The 15,977-nt window shown below is 43.7% G+C and overlaps 1 protein-coding gene across 2 annotated transcripts in view; it reads right to left on the bottom strand.

The window, feature by feature from the left end:
- ABCC3 (ATP binding cassette subfamily C member 3) overlaps positions 1-14,666 on the bottom strand; it is a 48,471-nt gene extending 33,805 nt beyond the window's left edge. For both annotated transcript variants that reach the window (XM_083805681.1, XM_083805682.1), the window contains exons 1-2: positions 14,511-14,666; positions 729-905 (exon numbers count right to left, since the gene is read on the bottom strand). In XM_083805681.1, coding sequence (XP_083661807.1) covers positions 729-905; positions 14,511-14,540 — 207 coding nt within the window. In that variant the 5' untranslated portion in view covers positions 14,541-14,666. The remainder of the gene's footprint in view (positions 1-728; positions 906-14,510) is intronic.
- Positions 14,667-15,977: the final 1,311 nt, after the last annotated feature.

The raw sequence follows: 15,977 nt of genomic DNA, 5'->3' as shown, positions 1-15,977 counted from the left end.
TGTCCCACCGCAATCAAATCAAGGATCCAGTCTCAACTGTTTTGCAAGGGATGTGCAAACAACTAGGAGAAAGATTAATGTATTTACCTGTTGGGTTTTTTCTTTTTTTTCTCCCCTCCCATACTAGTCAGTTTTAATTAGAAACACAGGCAACGTGTAGATTAAAGGCAGACATGCTCTGAAGCAGATGCCTGGAATTTTTCTCCAGGATAACCCGATTCTCTTATGGTCTATGGGAAGTGACTTGCTTGCTTTCCTTAGACCTAGCCATTTATAAACCAGAGGAACTGTTGACATCAGCCATCTCTTAGGCACAAGATGCAGACAAATCACATAGCTGTTAAGTGGGTAGAGTGGCTTGAAAAAATACTTTCCTGTGCTTATTTTCACAACGAGATGAAGTTTTCACTACAGTTACCTTTAGGTCTTTGTTTTGCAGCTTTAAGTGGTGTTGGCTCACCAAAAGGGTGAATTATTTTCTGCAGAATAATAAACTCCTCACTCTACCCAGAAAGGTGTGCTTGCAGGATTTCCCAACAGATGAGCTATCCTTTGGTGTGCCTCCTCAGAAATCTGTACGTACATTGTTGTTTCCTATAAGCAAGTTCACCCATAAACCAGAAAGAATTTTGGTTAAACCCTACCTGCAGCATTTGCTTTGACACTGAACTAATGCTCATGAACTAAAAACTGCACGGTACTTGCAGAACAGTGCAAAGACATCTTACCGTCTTGAACCTGCTCAACACGGAAAGCACGATGTACCCTCTTTTAGAGCGCTTTAGGTAGAGAAGATAAAAGGGTAAGGCAGTCCACAGATAAATGCTAGGAATCCATGCTAGGATAGTATTCTGGAAACACGGCGTCAGGTCTGGATTATCGGTGTGTATCGAAAGATTTGAATCCTGGAGAAAAAAAATGAGACAGTTATTAACAGAGAGGCAGAAGCACTGCCAACTGGAACATCTGCTTGAGGAAGCTGCATCCAGATTCTGCTGGAGTTAGCAAATGGCCTTAGTAAAAGCTATTCCAACAGCTTGCGGTTAATCTGCTATAGTAAAAGGCCTAAGTACAGTTATAAAAACTGGCAAAAGCTTAAAAAAAAAAAAAGACAGACTTCTGCCCTCCTCTGTCTCAGAGCAGGACACACATTCTGTAGCATACAAATCCATCGTTTCTGTCTCTTTGCTAAAGCTTAGTTAGAGGTGATGATATTACAACATTTCTCAGACATTCCCAGCCTGGACTTTGCAGGTTCTAAATAAGAGCTTTCTCTCAAGGCAAAACCCTAGACTTCAGGACTCATCCAGTAAGACTGTCCAGCATTGGAGAAAACAATCAGGTTTATATCTAGAAAAAAAAATGCATTTCTGACTAAAATCTCATCGTTCTTGCTCATATACCTCTAACGATAATTACTTCCCTGTTCTAAACAAAGTTGAAAGGAATGTATTTTACATGCAAGTAGGAACATGGGTTTCTTGAAAGCATTGCGGGAAATGCTTTCCATCAGCAACCTAGGACACCATAAATCTCACGCAATTTTTAACTAAGGATTTGAATGCACCACATACAAACACACAGCTATAAAAGTTCAAACTAAAATAGAAATTTCAGTATAGTTAAGGGGAGCCTTTTTTTAATCAAATCTACTGGAAATTCACAACTTGCATTTTGCCATCTGACATGTCATCTCCAATGTGGTAGATAATTACTTACTTGCAGGAAATGTAAAATTACTTTCTTGTATCAGTAACAAGCAGATGATAAAACCAAGGCATACTTGAACCACAGATATCTTATCTCTGCGCTAGAATCACTTACTTGTACCTAATTATTTTGTGGTATGAGCTCTCAGTAGAGGCATGTTTCAGTTAAGCCGTGCCACTTCTCCCCACCCCTTACAAATGAAGGGCTGACTAGTCTGAATGTAAATTCTGAAGAAGTATTTCTGAGCCTGCTTTTGTTTACCAATCCCAAAGAGATCAAATGCTGAAAGCAATGGCTAATTTTAGGAGAAGTGAAGAGCCACAGTGTGCTTACAACCCTTGGATCTTGGCAATGATCTGTCAGAAGGGCCATGCATCACTGCATCCATCCACTTAACACACTTAAGAGGAGCTCCTAAGTACAATGAAACTACAAAGCCTTGGCAGGTTGCAGGACGGTTTGGCTGAACTCTAACAGTTTTGTCACTCAGTACTTCAGTTTTGGCACCACTGAAAGACGGATGGCAGAGACCTCTGGAAGCGGCGGAGGGTGGCACAAATCCCTTGGCTGTGCATCCGAACTGCACCCTTTAGTGCCACGGGGTCACTATCTCTCCAGACGAGAAATGTCTCCTTTCAAGGCACACAAGCACCCAGTGTGGGCCAGGGGAATAAAAACACTTCAATTTCCCTAAACGGGTTTGTCCAGACCTAGGGGAAACTTTGGTCTTGAATCAACAACACAGAGGCAATTACACTGCAATTCAAATACAAGATCAAAAACAAACAAAACTCCAGCCTCGTATTCAAACTATTTCAGTGCTGTCCTCCAATGAGAAGGTCTCTAAAAGGAAGATGACATTTAAGGAGGACCCACTTTTGGCTCATCATCAAGATACTCTGAATGTGACAAGCCCCCCAAGCAGCTCCCCTGCCTGGGGCAGGAGATGCCCTCAGGAAGTTTGGAGCTGAAGGGCTCTTCAGTTCTAAAGCTGGTACTTATCTACCAGCATTTATTCAATAAAATGCTCATTTCCTCTTTAAATTAAATGTGGTTTTGCAGTGTCTTGAGCATGTTCGCATTCCTGCTCTTTTTGCTTGAAAAAATCCTGGGAAAATTAAAACTGGAGAACAGCAATAACTGGGCACAGAATAAAACAAAGATTCTATTTACAGGGACATTTGTAGAAAAAAAAAAAAAAGGCACACTTAATTTAAACCTTTCCTATAAGACCAGGACGTCCAGAAATGGCTTTCTGTCTGACAGCCACCTAGAAGCTGCCCCAGATGTCCATTAACTTCAGACTGAACACAAGCTGACTATTGTATCCAAGACACAGACTGTATGGCTGCCAAGCCATTTAAAGGTTTTCATTAACTCTTATTTAAACTAGGCAAAAGACTTGCATTTTTGAACGTATAAATACAGCTGGCCACAAAACAAAAAATATGTCCTAGAAAAACATCTAAGATTTTGAAATTCAGCTGAATTATCCCCAAGACTGAAAGTGGAACCTCTCCAAAATTACGTGAAGGTACAACCAGCACCCACTCCACGACCAACCGGAGTCTGCTGCTTCAGTGCTTGCATGGCACTCGGGAAATGGAGGTGTGGACCGAAGGAGAAACCTGCAACCAAGGTGGCAGACCTGACTACCTACTCTTTTGGTAATGCTTTCCCAGGTCCAGTTCTACCCTGAACCAGATCAGTAAGCTTTCCTGAAAGAGATCTGTTTCCATAAAAAGATCCTCTTTCAATGAATTGGTGTTTTCTGAGAGCAGACTTTCCATTCTTGCATACAGTAAGAGGGGCTTCTGTTAGAAGACAGTACCTAAAACATTTAAGAAGTATAATTCCACACCAATTACTTCCTTCCCCCAAAACTCTTGCTAAGACTGGACTGTAGTGAACAATAATGCCATGCCTTTCACCGTTATGCGAATAATGATTTGATTATTTTTTTCTTTAATGTTTTTCTTTAATCTGGGAATCCAAAAGATGCATTTCTTACCAGGCTGCATCTGTTCATATGGAGCTGGCAGTTCCACTTCGTGCTATAAATCACCCCATGGAAAGCATATATCCCAACATCCACTCCAACCCTAAGCAGCTCATTTTGTGTCAGAATATGACACTAAAGCTCAAGACGATCTATCCCAACCAAGCCAACGTTGTTAAATATTGCTAAATACCCTTTAAATCAGCAACCAAGTCATGGAACTCCACCCCTCAGAACAAACACTAGAAGCAAGGGCTGGAGGGGACCAGCTCTCTGACGCCTATCTTTAACACTCCTGCCTTAACCTGGCTTTGCCTTTGCTTGTTCTGAACTCTGTCCTGGTAAGCAAGGCAAGTTAAATGCTGCCTGCATCCCATTCTGACTGAGAATAAAAATGCTCACCTTGGGCTGTCTGGGTTTGAGCTCTTTGAGCTTGCTGCTGAAAGGTCCAGCACGCTGAAATTGGCTAGCACACACATTCCTCGGCTCACAGCTCCGTGCTGTCCTGGGAGCTGCCCACCTCCCTGCGTGCTTCACAGCTCTGCCTCAGGGCCCCTTCAGTGAAAACCCACTGGAAACACTTCAAGCAGCTCCGTGACACAGGGCCAGGGTGACACTGAGCAAAGGTGACCCAAGAACCAGCATTTCACATGGGGCACATGCAGGGAAACACCACTTTCTCTGAAAAGTCATCCCAGAGAAACCATAACAGCTAGCGTTTCCACCACAGCTAACTACCATCAGCTTGCTTCCCCACAGGCAACACAGTCTTCAGGGCAATAACCTGTGACTCCCACGTGGCTCCTCAATGCAGCTAAAGAGCTCAGTGGCAACTGTCTGTAAGCAGCAGCATTCCCTTGGATGCAGTACCATGGATCCGGTTGGAGGCTCTGCTGGCATTACAGAAGCATTACAAGCATTACAGAAGTACCAACCTGCTGTACTGAACTCCCTGGACACACAGCTTTCTGAACCCTGTAACGATACTTGAATGTAACGGCAACATCCATGGGAAAAAGATTAGAGGTGCTTGTTACAGCTTCACAGCAGACAAGGGGTCTCCTGGAGAATAAAACCTACAGATTAGTGGGGCTTCCTGCTGGCCAGCTACGAATGTCATGCACATTGCCCCTTGAAGCATCTTTCCATCATACCCGCCTTCCAGTCACAATCTTTGGATAAACATGACCTCTCTGTGCAGCAGGGCTCACATTTAGGTGATCAGTTTTAAATACACGGTCTTGATTTACAGGACAATATTCAATGAGGAAAGCCCTGAGCAACATTAAATCTGTTCTAATACTTAATATTTTCTATTACACTTTCCCCTCTGGAAAAGAATACCACTATTGAAAAGGCCATTTTTAAAACTGGTAATGGCCATAAGGGAACCAACTGTACAAAGCAATATATCTTGGGCTTCTTGCACATCAACCCTCACAGCTTTCAAAGAAACAGGGGAACAAACGGAGAGCCTAAAGCTACACTGAAAAACAAGCAGTGAAATTCCTGTCTCTCCCTTTCCCAAGCCCCAATGATGGTATTAACAGAGCATGCTGAGAAAGACCAGTTGTGGTTCTGGTCTTGGTTTAAAGTCTAAACCAACTCCTAGTCTACCACAGAAGTTTAAAATAAAAGTGCCTTACACTGGCTTGACCCAGGAAAAAGCTGATGCTGCAATAATGCTTCTCATACAGCCTGCAAAGGAAGGCTTCTAAACCCTAGGGAAGACATATCTTTTGTAAACTCAAACAGTTATCTTCACTGAATGGATAAATTAATACATGTGTCTCTCTGAGAATACTATACAGCACGAAGAATTGCAAAAATGGCAGGAAACACAAATTCATTCTTTATCTGCTGGGAATGTGAAGGCCACTGTGCTGATGTCATTCACACTGTCCCAAGGTTAATATGTGCCATACCATTGATTCTCTGCCGGTTATCACTAGTCAGTAAGCTATTTAAGATTAAAAATCAGATTAAAAAAGAAAGCTGGCTGCAAAGATACACAGGAAAAGGGAAGTGAATAACTGAAAGTAACAACTCTTCCCTGCAGCAAATGAACATGGAAATAGCATCTCTTGTAGAAGACACTGACAGTCAGGACTTCAGTGCAGAGAAGACTTCTTACCCTCTTGCCCCTAGATTTATTAAGTATCCTGCCAGTGAGTTTCACTTGCACAGCTTGGCAAAAAAATAACGATGGCTTCTCTCAGCTCTATCGCACGGTGTCCTCCCAAGCACAAGGACTGCTCTGCAGTTACAGCTCTGAACTACAACACCAAAAATTATCCGGGCTCAGTCTTAACTACACCACAGGCTTCATCTCAGCCTGTCTCACCTCCCACTTCTAGCTGCTGTCCATCTCCTCTGCTTGTTCCCTGCTGGTAAACTCTTCAGGGCAAACTCTAGTAATCGTCTTAGAGCACAATTGCAAACAAGCTCTCGGCTGCACTTCTCCAGAAGGCTGCCAGTTTCAAACGGCCTTTTCAGAGCAAGATCATTCATCTGCATTTCCAAAGGAACAGTTTCACCCTTGTGCACAGAAAGAGTAACACGCTTCATTAATCCACAGTGACCACTGCACAACTCAATTCCCTTATGTGATTACACAAACAACTTTTTTCCCCCCTTTAAAACAGGGCAAAAGACAATGACATTCTCCACTGCAACACCAGAGCAACACTGCTTGGAAAGAAGATGGGGCTGAAAGTACGTGTTTAATAGTATGGCAATAAGCAGAGTGGTTTTTTGTTTACAAAACACACTGCAACACTTATCTACATTAGTGAAGGACAGCATGTGGGACACTGAGCTTTCTTTTCCAACAGTAAATTTAGTGGCTTATTTTAAGAGATCAAATAAACCTTGCACAAGATTATAGCCTGTACAAGGTAGCTTATGGTTGTGGACTGAACAACCAAAAATCAAGGTAGGCCGCAGAGGTGGCGGCCTGCGGTGACAGGCTGGTGGTGACAGTCACTGGCGGAGACCAAGTCCTGACAGAAGTCAAACCCAGCAGCAGGCTGGAGGGCAAGGCCACACTGGGTGCTAATGAGCTTTAATGCCAAAACAAAGCCTGGCTTATCGCTCCCAGAAACGCCCTAGGCTCACCTAACACAGATGAGCACTTGCACTCTACCTGCCTTCTGGGGTTAATCTGCATGAACCGTACCCATCTCTCAGTCTGCAGACCTACTTATTTCAGTCATTCTTAATCAGAAAAAGAGCAAATGCCCAAAACCACGACAGTAGTTTCAGTCAGAAAAAGCTTGCAAAGCACCACTACAGGTATCACCATCAGGAAATGCATGCTCTCTCTCTTCAACTACTCTCTCCCCTTCTTCATAAAGGGAAGGCTGGCCTTCGGTGTTGTGAAGTCAAAAAATTCAGAGATAAAGAAAAGATGGAATCAGGTGACTATGGAAAAGGAATATGCTGATCACAGAATCAGAGCCAAGGCACAACTGTCCTGGTACGCTGTCTTACCCCAAACAAATTGCACGCAACATTTCTATCCAACACCAGCTAAGCAACACGAACATAAAGCTTAAAACTTGATTTTCAACACCCAGAAAACCTGTATTTCTAAATTAATCATGTTTAACTATGATCTATACAAACATCCTGCAACTGAACCTGCCCAGGAAGCGCTGATATGAAGAGGAGTGCCATCGTTAAAGAATTTCTGTAAGACAGCGAAGGCCCAATTGCTGAATGCTTACAATAATGACACACCAAATACCCAAACAAGGCAGAACTTGCACACTTTGCCACGAAGAGGCTTAGACGTGGAAAGTGATTTTTTTCAGGTCACCAGCATTTAAGCAAGAGGTACCAACTCTGTACTGGGGCAAGAGAAAAAAAAGGAAAAAAGAAGCAGACAATATAGTGTTGCTACATATGAAGATTGCTAATGACCACAATTTTCTATTCAATAGAACTTCCGATAGTAAACTATTTCCCCAGAGAACATATCTTGCTTTTTCAAAGGAAACAAAAATAAAAGCCTGAAGTTTTTTTTTTTTTTTTAATGCTTTTTGTTCCACTGCCTGCTCTCACCTCCCATGTCTGTAATACAAAGATGATATGCAGAATGCGGAGAATTTTTCCCTTTGATTTTCCCATGTTTCCAAATATACATAATAGCAAAGGGAAATGAAAGAGGAAGAAAACTATGTGTGTAAGAGAAGGGGGAGATTCTAAAATACGTGTAATTCAACTGGGGGGAAAGGAAGAAATGAGGATTATACATTTTTTAATTGCATAGGCATCAAATGTATTTCCGTATTCTGAGAAATTTTGGAAAAGAAAAAGAAGTCATTATTTCTGAAACCAAATGACTTTGAAATTCAGGACAACTCTTGTGAAACATTTTTTCTCCTCCCCCTTCCCTCATTCCTTACTGTGTTCTGATTCAAAGCTTTATGACACCAACACGTGATATTACTGCAAAGGATCTAAGTTCTACTGCATTGACTTTGCCCCTCATGCTGCCGTCACGTTAGCACAGGGACGAGGTGCCAGCTCACACAGGCCCAAGACAGAAGCAAGGCTGTTGGTCGTGTAAAAGCATAAATGCGTTCCTCTGGCTGCTTGCCTGCTATGCTGTCCTTCAGCTCTGCCAAATAACGTGTGACTGGATAATGGCCCATCATATTCGCGGCAGTATCAGGAGACAAATGGAGCATTAGCTCACTGGAAAAATCAAAGATCCCATTTAATAGGTTTCTCAAAGGAATTTTTTTAAATTAAATTTTAAACAGTAAGAGCCTCTTCATTTTAATATATTACAGATTTACGTGCGTAGAAAGGAAAGGACTATATCTCCAGTAGCATAGCAAATTGCCTACCAGGTAGGTTAGCCCCATCTTAAAACGCTTTATACTCTTAACTGTAGTGATTAAATGAACTCCATTTTAAGGAGCTCCTCAAGTACGCTATAATTAATTTCAAATATTTTTTTCTCAGGAGGCAAACTTTATAGAATTCCTAAGTCTCGACCCCTTCAGCTTGTACGTACTGGCTGCGTCGCTTAAACTAAAAAGTCAGAGCTGTGACCAGGGAGAAACAGCTGTGTCAAAAGCTGACGAACATATCTGACCTTGGTATTTGCTACAGATAGTCTTCTTGTGGGGCTTTAATTCACATTCAAAGCAAGGTGGGACCTTGACTCTTCACAACAGGATCCCAGTTCCATACCCGCTCCACCCTGAGGCGCCCTCGAGTTTTACTGGCCCATCCCCAGAACCCCACAGAAGGGAAGGACAAGCGAGGCTGTGTGACCAAAATGCCTTCTGGAAGCATCTCCCACAAAGCAGCAGTGCACCTGGGCACTGAGGACTGCCCTGTCAGCATGCTGGTTTGAAGGAAATGGCAATCGCCAATTTCCTTTAAAAACATGAGCAATCACATTCACATATTCCACTGCAACAAATGTCATTTTCATGAGCTTCATTAATTGGCAGCTGTCACTGAGGGACTCCACAAATCCTTGATACTGGCAGCTTTCACTGGCACTAAGTTTTACTCACAAGTTTCAAATCCAGACTTTGCCTTTTCCAGACAGATTTGAATGCAGTCTATTACTATGTTTATGCACAGATGAATGGTAACAGGTCCCTGCTAATACTCCAGATCTAATAACAAATATTTATACTTCTCTTGACATTGCAGAATCTGATGCCCATGTCATTTATTAACAGCTTCCATTCAAGTCAGTTCAAGAATGTTAATATCCTTTGAAGATTTAAGCATGCGCACTCAATTGCTTTTAAGTTCAGGATGTTACCAACACAGCCACCCTTTGCGAGAGAATAACTTCCCAGACCTGATGTCTGAAGAGACCGCTCAAGTCACCGATTTTGATCGCCGGCCTAACACAAGACAGAACACAGACACCCGACACGATAGTTTGTGAAGAGATTTATGTAATTGGGACTCTGTTATCTGACAGTGAATGCAGTTAATAAAGATTATGTGCAGGTCTGTGTCATCTTAAAGTATCTATAAACACTGAACCTTGTGTTTATTACAGCGTGGCAGAAGGGGAAGCTGATGTATACAGAACAGCCAGTCCGGATGATGCCACCCCACTGCTTAATCTCCCCTTTGCAATGACCTGCTACCACCTTTCACTTCATTCTTCCTCTGCTGGAACTAGCTTAGTTGAAACAGCAACAGAATAATTGAAATGCTAGGCTTTATTATTTAATTCAGGGCCATATAACGTAAGTTTTTTTGTTTTAATAAACTTGTACACGTGTTATGAGCACGTTGTTTGTCATCTCCCTTGAAAGATGCATTTTTCCCCTCCTACAGCTATTCTAAGTCAACTTGAATCGAAAAAAAGAAACGTAAGCATGATACATGAGGAAGCAAGAAGGGAAATTATGCAGAGGGGAGAAGGGTGGCACTGTTAACTAACAGAGCAGGAAGCTGCATTTCCAGGGAACGGCACGACATTTAGTCCAAACCCAACAAAATTTCACACAATGATTCAAAGTGAAGGACTATCTGCAAATATAAAGGTTAACGGGGTGCTTGTGCTCTGATATACGAGGCTCTCTCAAAGACAAGTCTGAGGTATTGTTTACTTTTGAAAGTTGCTGCAACTTCCTGTTGAATTACTCAAGAGCCTCTGGATGCAGAATGAGACAGCACTGCACGTGGTACAGAAAAAAAAAAGAGACAGATGCCAGGATACCAAGACACATGTAGCTGAGAAAACCGAGCTCTACGGGCTAAGCAGCATCAAAAAGAACAAGCCCGGATCTCACTGACAACTGACTAGAAGCTGTGGTCTCTCATTTGAGGTACTATATCACTTGTCCTTTTTGTGCTGAAAAAATAAGAAAAAAGAAGCTCCTCCTTAGGCCTATGCACAGACTGTTTGTTGGTTACAGTGTTAATGCAACCCATCATCCCAACAATACCCGAGTACTGCAGAGATGAAGTGTTTTATTCCAACAGCCAGTTCACACCCAGAGAGTCTGGCCACAGAAAGACAAGACTGTACGCTGGAGCACAGTTTGTTTTTCTAAGCTCACGTTGTTTCGTTGCCTGGCCAAAACACTCCTGCAGCTGAACTCCCCCTGGGAGACCACCCCGTTCGCTTCTGGGAGGAAGCGCTCGCGTCCCACTGCAGCAGAGGACACAAGCAACAAAGCAATAATTCAGCAGTGTCTGCTTCTCCGGTACAGAGATTGTGGGTCACATTAACTGGCACGTCATTCCAGCAGTAAATATGTGACACAACAAAACAGGAGGTAATTGCAAACAATAATAAATAACACACCCACACAAGACGGTCCATAGGTGTGTGCTATCACATTTGCCTCTTCCCGAAAGGCATTTAGCATGGGAATACAGCCAGGCGATATCAACAACTAGCTTCTAATTCTCAGGTTAAGTATACAGTGTATTTCTAAGTGTTCAGATTATGAGATTGCTCATACTGCCTTTTGAAAATAAAACGTTCTGGTTGTTTCTCTTTTATATATAATCTGTATTTGTATTGCATATTCGATTCAATCAATGCAATCATTGATTGCATGTTCAACAGGTAAAGCAGTAGCTAGAAGCCAGAAGCTTTCATAAATTCCTAATGTGACCGAGAGTGTTTTCTTTAGTTTTTCATTTCTAAAATGGGTTGAACAAGAAATTATTTTACCTCTGTACAAACACAAAAAGCCAGCCCCTCGACATTTCCAGCAAAATTCCCCACCCTGCATCAGGGTGAAGAGTTGAAACCTTAACACTTTTGATAAGCCAAAAAACCCAAGATAAGTCAATCACCTCTTAAAGTTGATTTAGCTCAAACTAAATATTTTCATAAGCTAACTCTGAACTGTTTTGTTTTGATTCTGACCTCCTTTTAACAAGAAACTATTGTAGTTGGTTTAAACTCCAAAATGAAGAACTGTTTAAATTGGAAGATCATGTTTCCTTTTGCTCGAAACAGTTTTAAAACTGACACCAGTATGCCATTCAGCTTCCAAAAATATCCAGTTTATTTGACAAAATACGGGGAAGGAGTCGAAGTTCACCAGCTATGAAAAAGTGAACATTAAATCTAGTTCACATTTTATCAAAGCCTTGATCTGAACTCCAAGGCTGAACACCATTAGTTTATGTGCACAGGCCAGCAACTGTCTTTCACTCTGATCTCCCCTCTTAAAGTGTACAACAGAACAGAAAACCCTAACTTTTGTGGACATCTTTCAAAAGGATGCATTTTTTTTTATTGAACGGTGCATTTGCAAAGCAAATCGTTTCAAGGTGACTGCAGGGTCATCTTCATGGCCATCACTTACAACCTCTCTCACAAAATCAGTTCACTGCATACACCTCCTGTTAACAGGGAAAATGCCGCTGGCTACCAAAAATATAGTATAAGACTCCTGGCTACTGAGTCTAGCTTGCTGGTCACTGGGTTGCCTGTTCCATCCCACAAAGTTATTGGGTAGCATTTTTAAAAAACAATTCGACAGATGGAAGGTTGTTCTGACTCTAAACAACTCCAGACCAAGTATTTTGCCCATTATTCATCACTGGCTTACCATCTCATAAGTAATGCCAATGTTGACACTGCAGGGCAACAAGAAGTCAAAGCTTCCTTCCATAGAAACTCTTCCCCAGAGTCCGAAAGCCAGGTATGTAGAATAAGATGATGAGGAACCAAAATTTAAGTTTGACAAAACATGTTTCTATTACTGGAGTAACTGGAATAAAGGACCATGTCTTTGAAGTATGAAATCACAGTAAGCTGAATAGTAATAGTGTTCATCAGCCAGCAGAATATTCTATCAAAAGAAGGCAACAGATCCTGTTGAATCCAAGAGACTACTGGACTTTGATGCAGCAGTGATTGAGTGGATTTAGCCAGAAGTCTTGCCCAACCTTGAGACCTAAAAGAAAAGCTGGACACTGCTCATGACCTAGTAACTCATGACCCTGCTCCTACGGCAAGTGCTGAAGGGACAGGTTCCGCATTCAGGTGAATGGCACTCCTCAAAGAAAGGGAAAGTATTTCATTTCCTTGTTTGAGGAACAGCGCTCTTCACTTTTCAACCAGTCTCTCTTTATTCTTTAGTAATAATTTATGTTTATGTATAAGGATGTGATAATTACACAAAGAAGTTTCTAGAGAGCCTTGTAACACACCTGACACCTTCCTTTACAGACTTGGATAGAAAATGCATTCCTCTGCTAATCCAAACTACCATGTTTCAGCCATGTTCCAGATTAACTGGTGTTAATCGTATTTGTGCTATTACTTCTAGCAAGACAGAAGGTATATATTTTTTATCACTATTTATGCTTTATTAAACTTATTCAGATCTCATCATCATTTAGGCTATACAGAAATGTTTATTAATTAAAACCCCTTATCTGGATTACTTTTATATTACTTTCCATAAATTTTGTATTGAAAAATCTTGGCAACATTACAAAAAAGATAGCAAAGGGTACTATGTAACACTGCTGCACAAAGCACAGAACCAAAGTACTCAAAACCTGCATAACTGCTGGAACATTTTACATTAATGTATCAATAAATAGTTATCAAAAGCTTTCAGCACCAACAGGAGTTGCACCGCAAGCCTTCCTTGAGAAGCTAAGACAAGCTTCTCCTGGCAGTCAATAGCTAGCAAGCAGTGTTGGTCTGTTTGTGCTTGTTCCTGTTTTATAAGTGTTTATAGTAGAAATAAGAGGTGAAAATACTTGTTTGAGCAAGCTTATCCGCCAAGCGCTGTAGCAGTGAGCGCGCAGAGTGCTTGGCAAGGAAATATGAGATTGAACAAAAAATGTAACCAATGGCTTAGGACCTAAGTCCTCTTTTTAAAAATTAATGTTGAGACAGATTTTAACAGGTAATTAGTTATCTGAAGACAGAGCCCAGCATTAAGTCCTCAGAGCCAATTGCTTGTTGCTCTTGTGTTGCTCTTTAATACCTTCCTAGCAGTTAGTAAGAAGAGCTTCATCGCCAGCCACTCCTTCTCATTCCTGCTGGTCTTTTGTTGGAAAAAATCCCTCTTGAGTTAAGTCAATGTAAGACAAACTAACATGTAAAAAACGTGATTTATTGAAAGGCAGTTCCAAGTTCTCCACACATGCTCAAATCCCCACGACTTCATAAGGTCTGCCTGCACGGAACTGGAGAGAAATAACAGCACGCTGTTACTGTACCGCGGGGAAACGCCGCGCCGAGCACTTGCAACAGCCGGCATGCACACACGGCTACGGCAGCACTTTTCAAACTTTCCTGCTTGCAGCCCCAGCACCTGCTCCAAGCAGCTTTTCCAAAAGGCTGAAGGCTCCAGTGTCTAACTCAAGTCACCGCAATCCTGCGAGCCTTGCGACCACCCTCAGCTGCCAGGAGCCCACCACCCTTCAGCAACGAGGCGCTTGGCAGGCAGCACTCTGACGGACATCAGCAACACCAACACAGGACCCTCGGAGAAAGCAACAACCAGTGGCATCAATATGAAGTTCAGCTTTTGGCAGAGGTGCAAGACAGGGTCTCGCCCCTTCTCTGAAGCCCAAACAAGAGCTGTGACCAACCCCAGCGCTGGGCAAGCTCGGCAGGGCAAGCCCACGGAAAGGCGCTGCTGAGGATGCAAAGAGGGCACGAAAGTCCCGTTAGGAGCCCGCCGGGAGTGCCGCCCACCCTCAGCAGGGACCCCCGAGGCCGGGGAGCACAACGCCCGCTTCCCCGGGAGCCCCCCTCTCCTCGGGGGCCTGCTGCCAGCCCGGCCCCCGCTCGTCTCCTCGGAGCGCCGGGCGCGCTGCTTACCCAGAAGCGGGACCCGCAGAACACCTCCATGGCCGCGGCAAGGGGAACCGAGCCTCTCCTCCAGGCCCACGCCGGGCAGCGGGAGAAGCCGGCTCCGGCCCTCCTGGGCGGGCCGGGGGCGGGGAGGTGCGGGCCCGGCGAGCCCCGGCCCGCCCTCCCTGGCGGCGGCGGGAGGCGCCATGGCCTCGCCCTGCTGGCCTCGCCCCCTCAGGCCGGGAGGCGCCGGCCCGGCCTTTGTCACCTCGGCGAGGCCGCCTCAGGCACCCCCCCCCGAGCCCACTCAGGTCGGGGAGAAAGTGCCAGGTCTCCCCTTGTGGGCACGGGGCTCTGGGCACTGAAAGGCAGGCACTGCTGCCAGTGTGGGGCTTCTTGCTCTGCAAGGGTGACCCCCCAGTGGAAGGACCGAACCCCCAGGAAGACATTTTCCTTGTTCTGTGCCACCTGTGGAGATAAATAGGGTCTGCTCTTGAAGGGGGATGTTGGCAGCTCCCGCATGGCAAGCAGAGAGAGGGCTGAGGGCTTGCTCATGTCCCCGGTCACCCAGGAATGTCAACTGGCCTCCTGGGTTTGAGGCTGCCCATGTCCAACCATTCAGGCTGCTCAGGTCAACATTTACATCTTGGAGACACTCTGTGTCTCTTCTCTAGAAAGGCTTGGAGTGTGGTTACCTCAGCGGGACCAAAGCTGCAATGAGAGAGCAGCAAACCCAGGCCCGAGACCTGTGCTTCGCTAGCGCAGCCCCTGCTACACGGCTCTGAAACCAAGGGCGCTGGACAGGAGAGAACAGATGGCTGTTCATAAACAGTGGTGTACACTTAGTCATGGATGTCTAGAATTTCAGGAAAATGTCCTTAGTTCCCTAGTTTTTGTTGTTGTTGTTTGTTTTGTTTTTCCAGCTTGGCTGTAGCCTAGCCTCTCTGGTATCCTGCTAACAGAAATCAAGAGTTCTCCAAGCTACATTTAAGCCTGGCCACTTCTGCAAGTACCTAAATTATAGTCTATCTGCAGCCACTTCCTTCATGCTAATTGCATCCTCTGTAGACATTAGGCTAAAGCAGTGGTGTGGCTCTATTTTAAAAGTTTCCAGTCAATAAATTTCACATATATGTGTAACTAATAGATTTTGTAGTGCACCTTGTACACAACCTCGCTTTTACTTCCTCACAATGAAAGAACGCTGTTTGTTTTCCTCTTGGACAGGACTTGTCCTTCAGCATTATTGGTCTTCCAGCACCTGCTGTTTGTTGACCTGCTTGCTGTAGCATCTGGTCCAACATCATCATCTCACCCAAATCACCCTGTTGTCACAAATCTACTTAAATATCTTAAGAGTTCCAGTGTCCATGGTGAAGAACCATCAAGCGGAAGGCTGTCACCAAAAATGTTCAAAAGAGGGAAGAAGAAAGATGAGAAGCCCGGAATTGCTGTGCATCCCAAATATTTCCTTTCTAAAGAAAAAAAATCTGC

The sequence above is a fragment of the Anser anser genome (assembly GCF_964211835.1).
Source record: "Anser anser genome assembly, chromosome: 19".
Lineage (NCBI taxonomy): Eukaryota > Metazoa > Chordata > Aves > Anseriformes > Anatidae > Anser > Anser anser.
The sequence above is the reverse complement of the archived record's forward strand: the minus strand, read 5'-3'. Positions and strand labels throughout refer to the sequence as shown.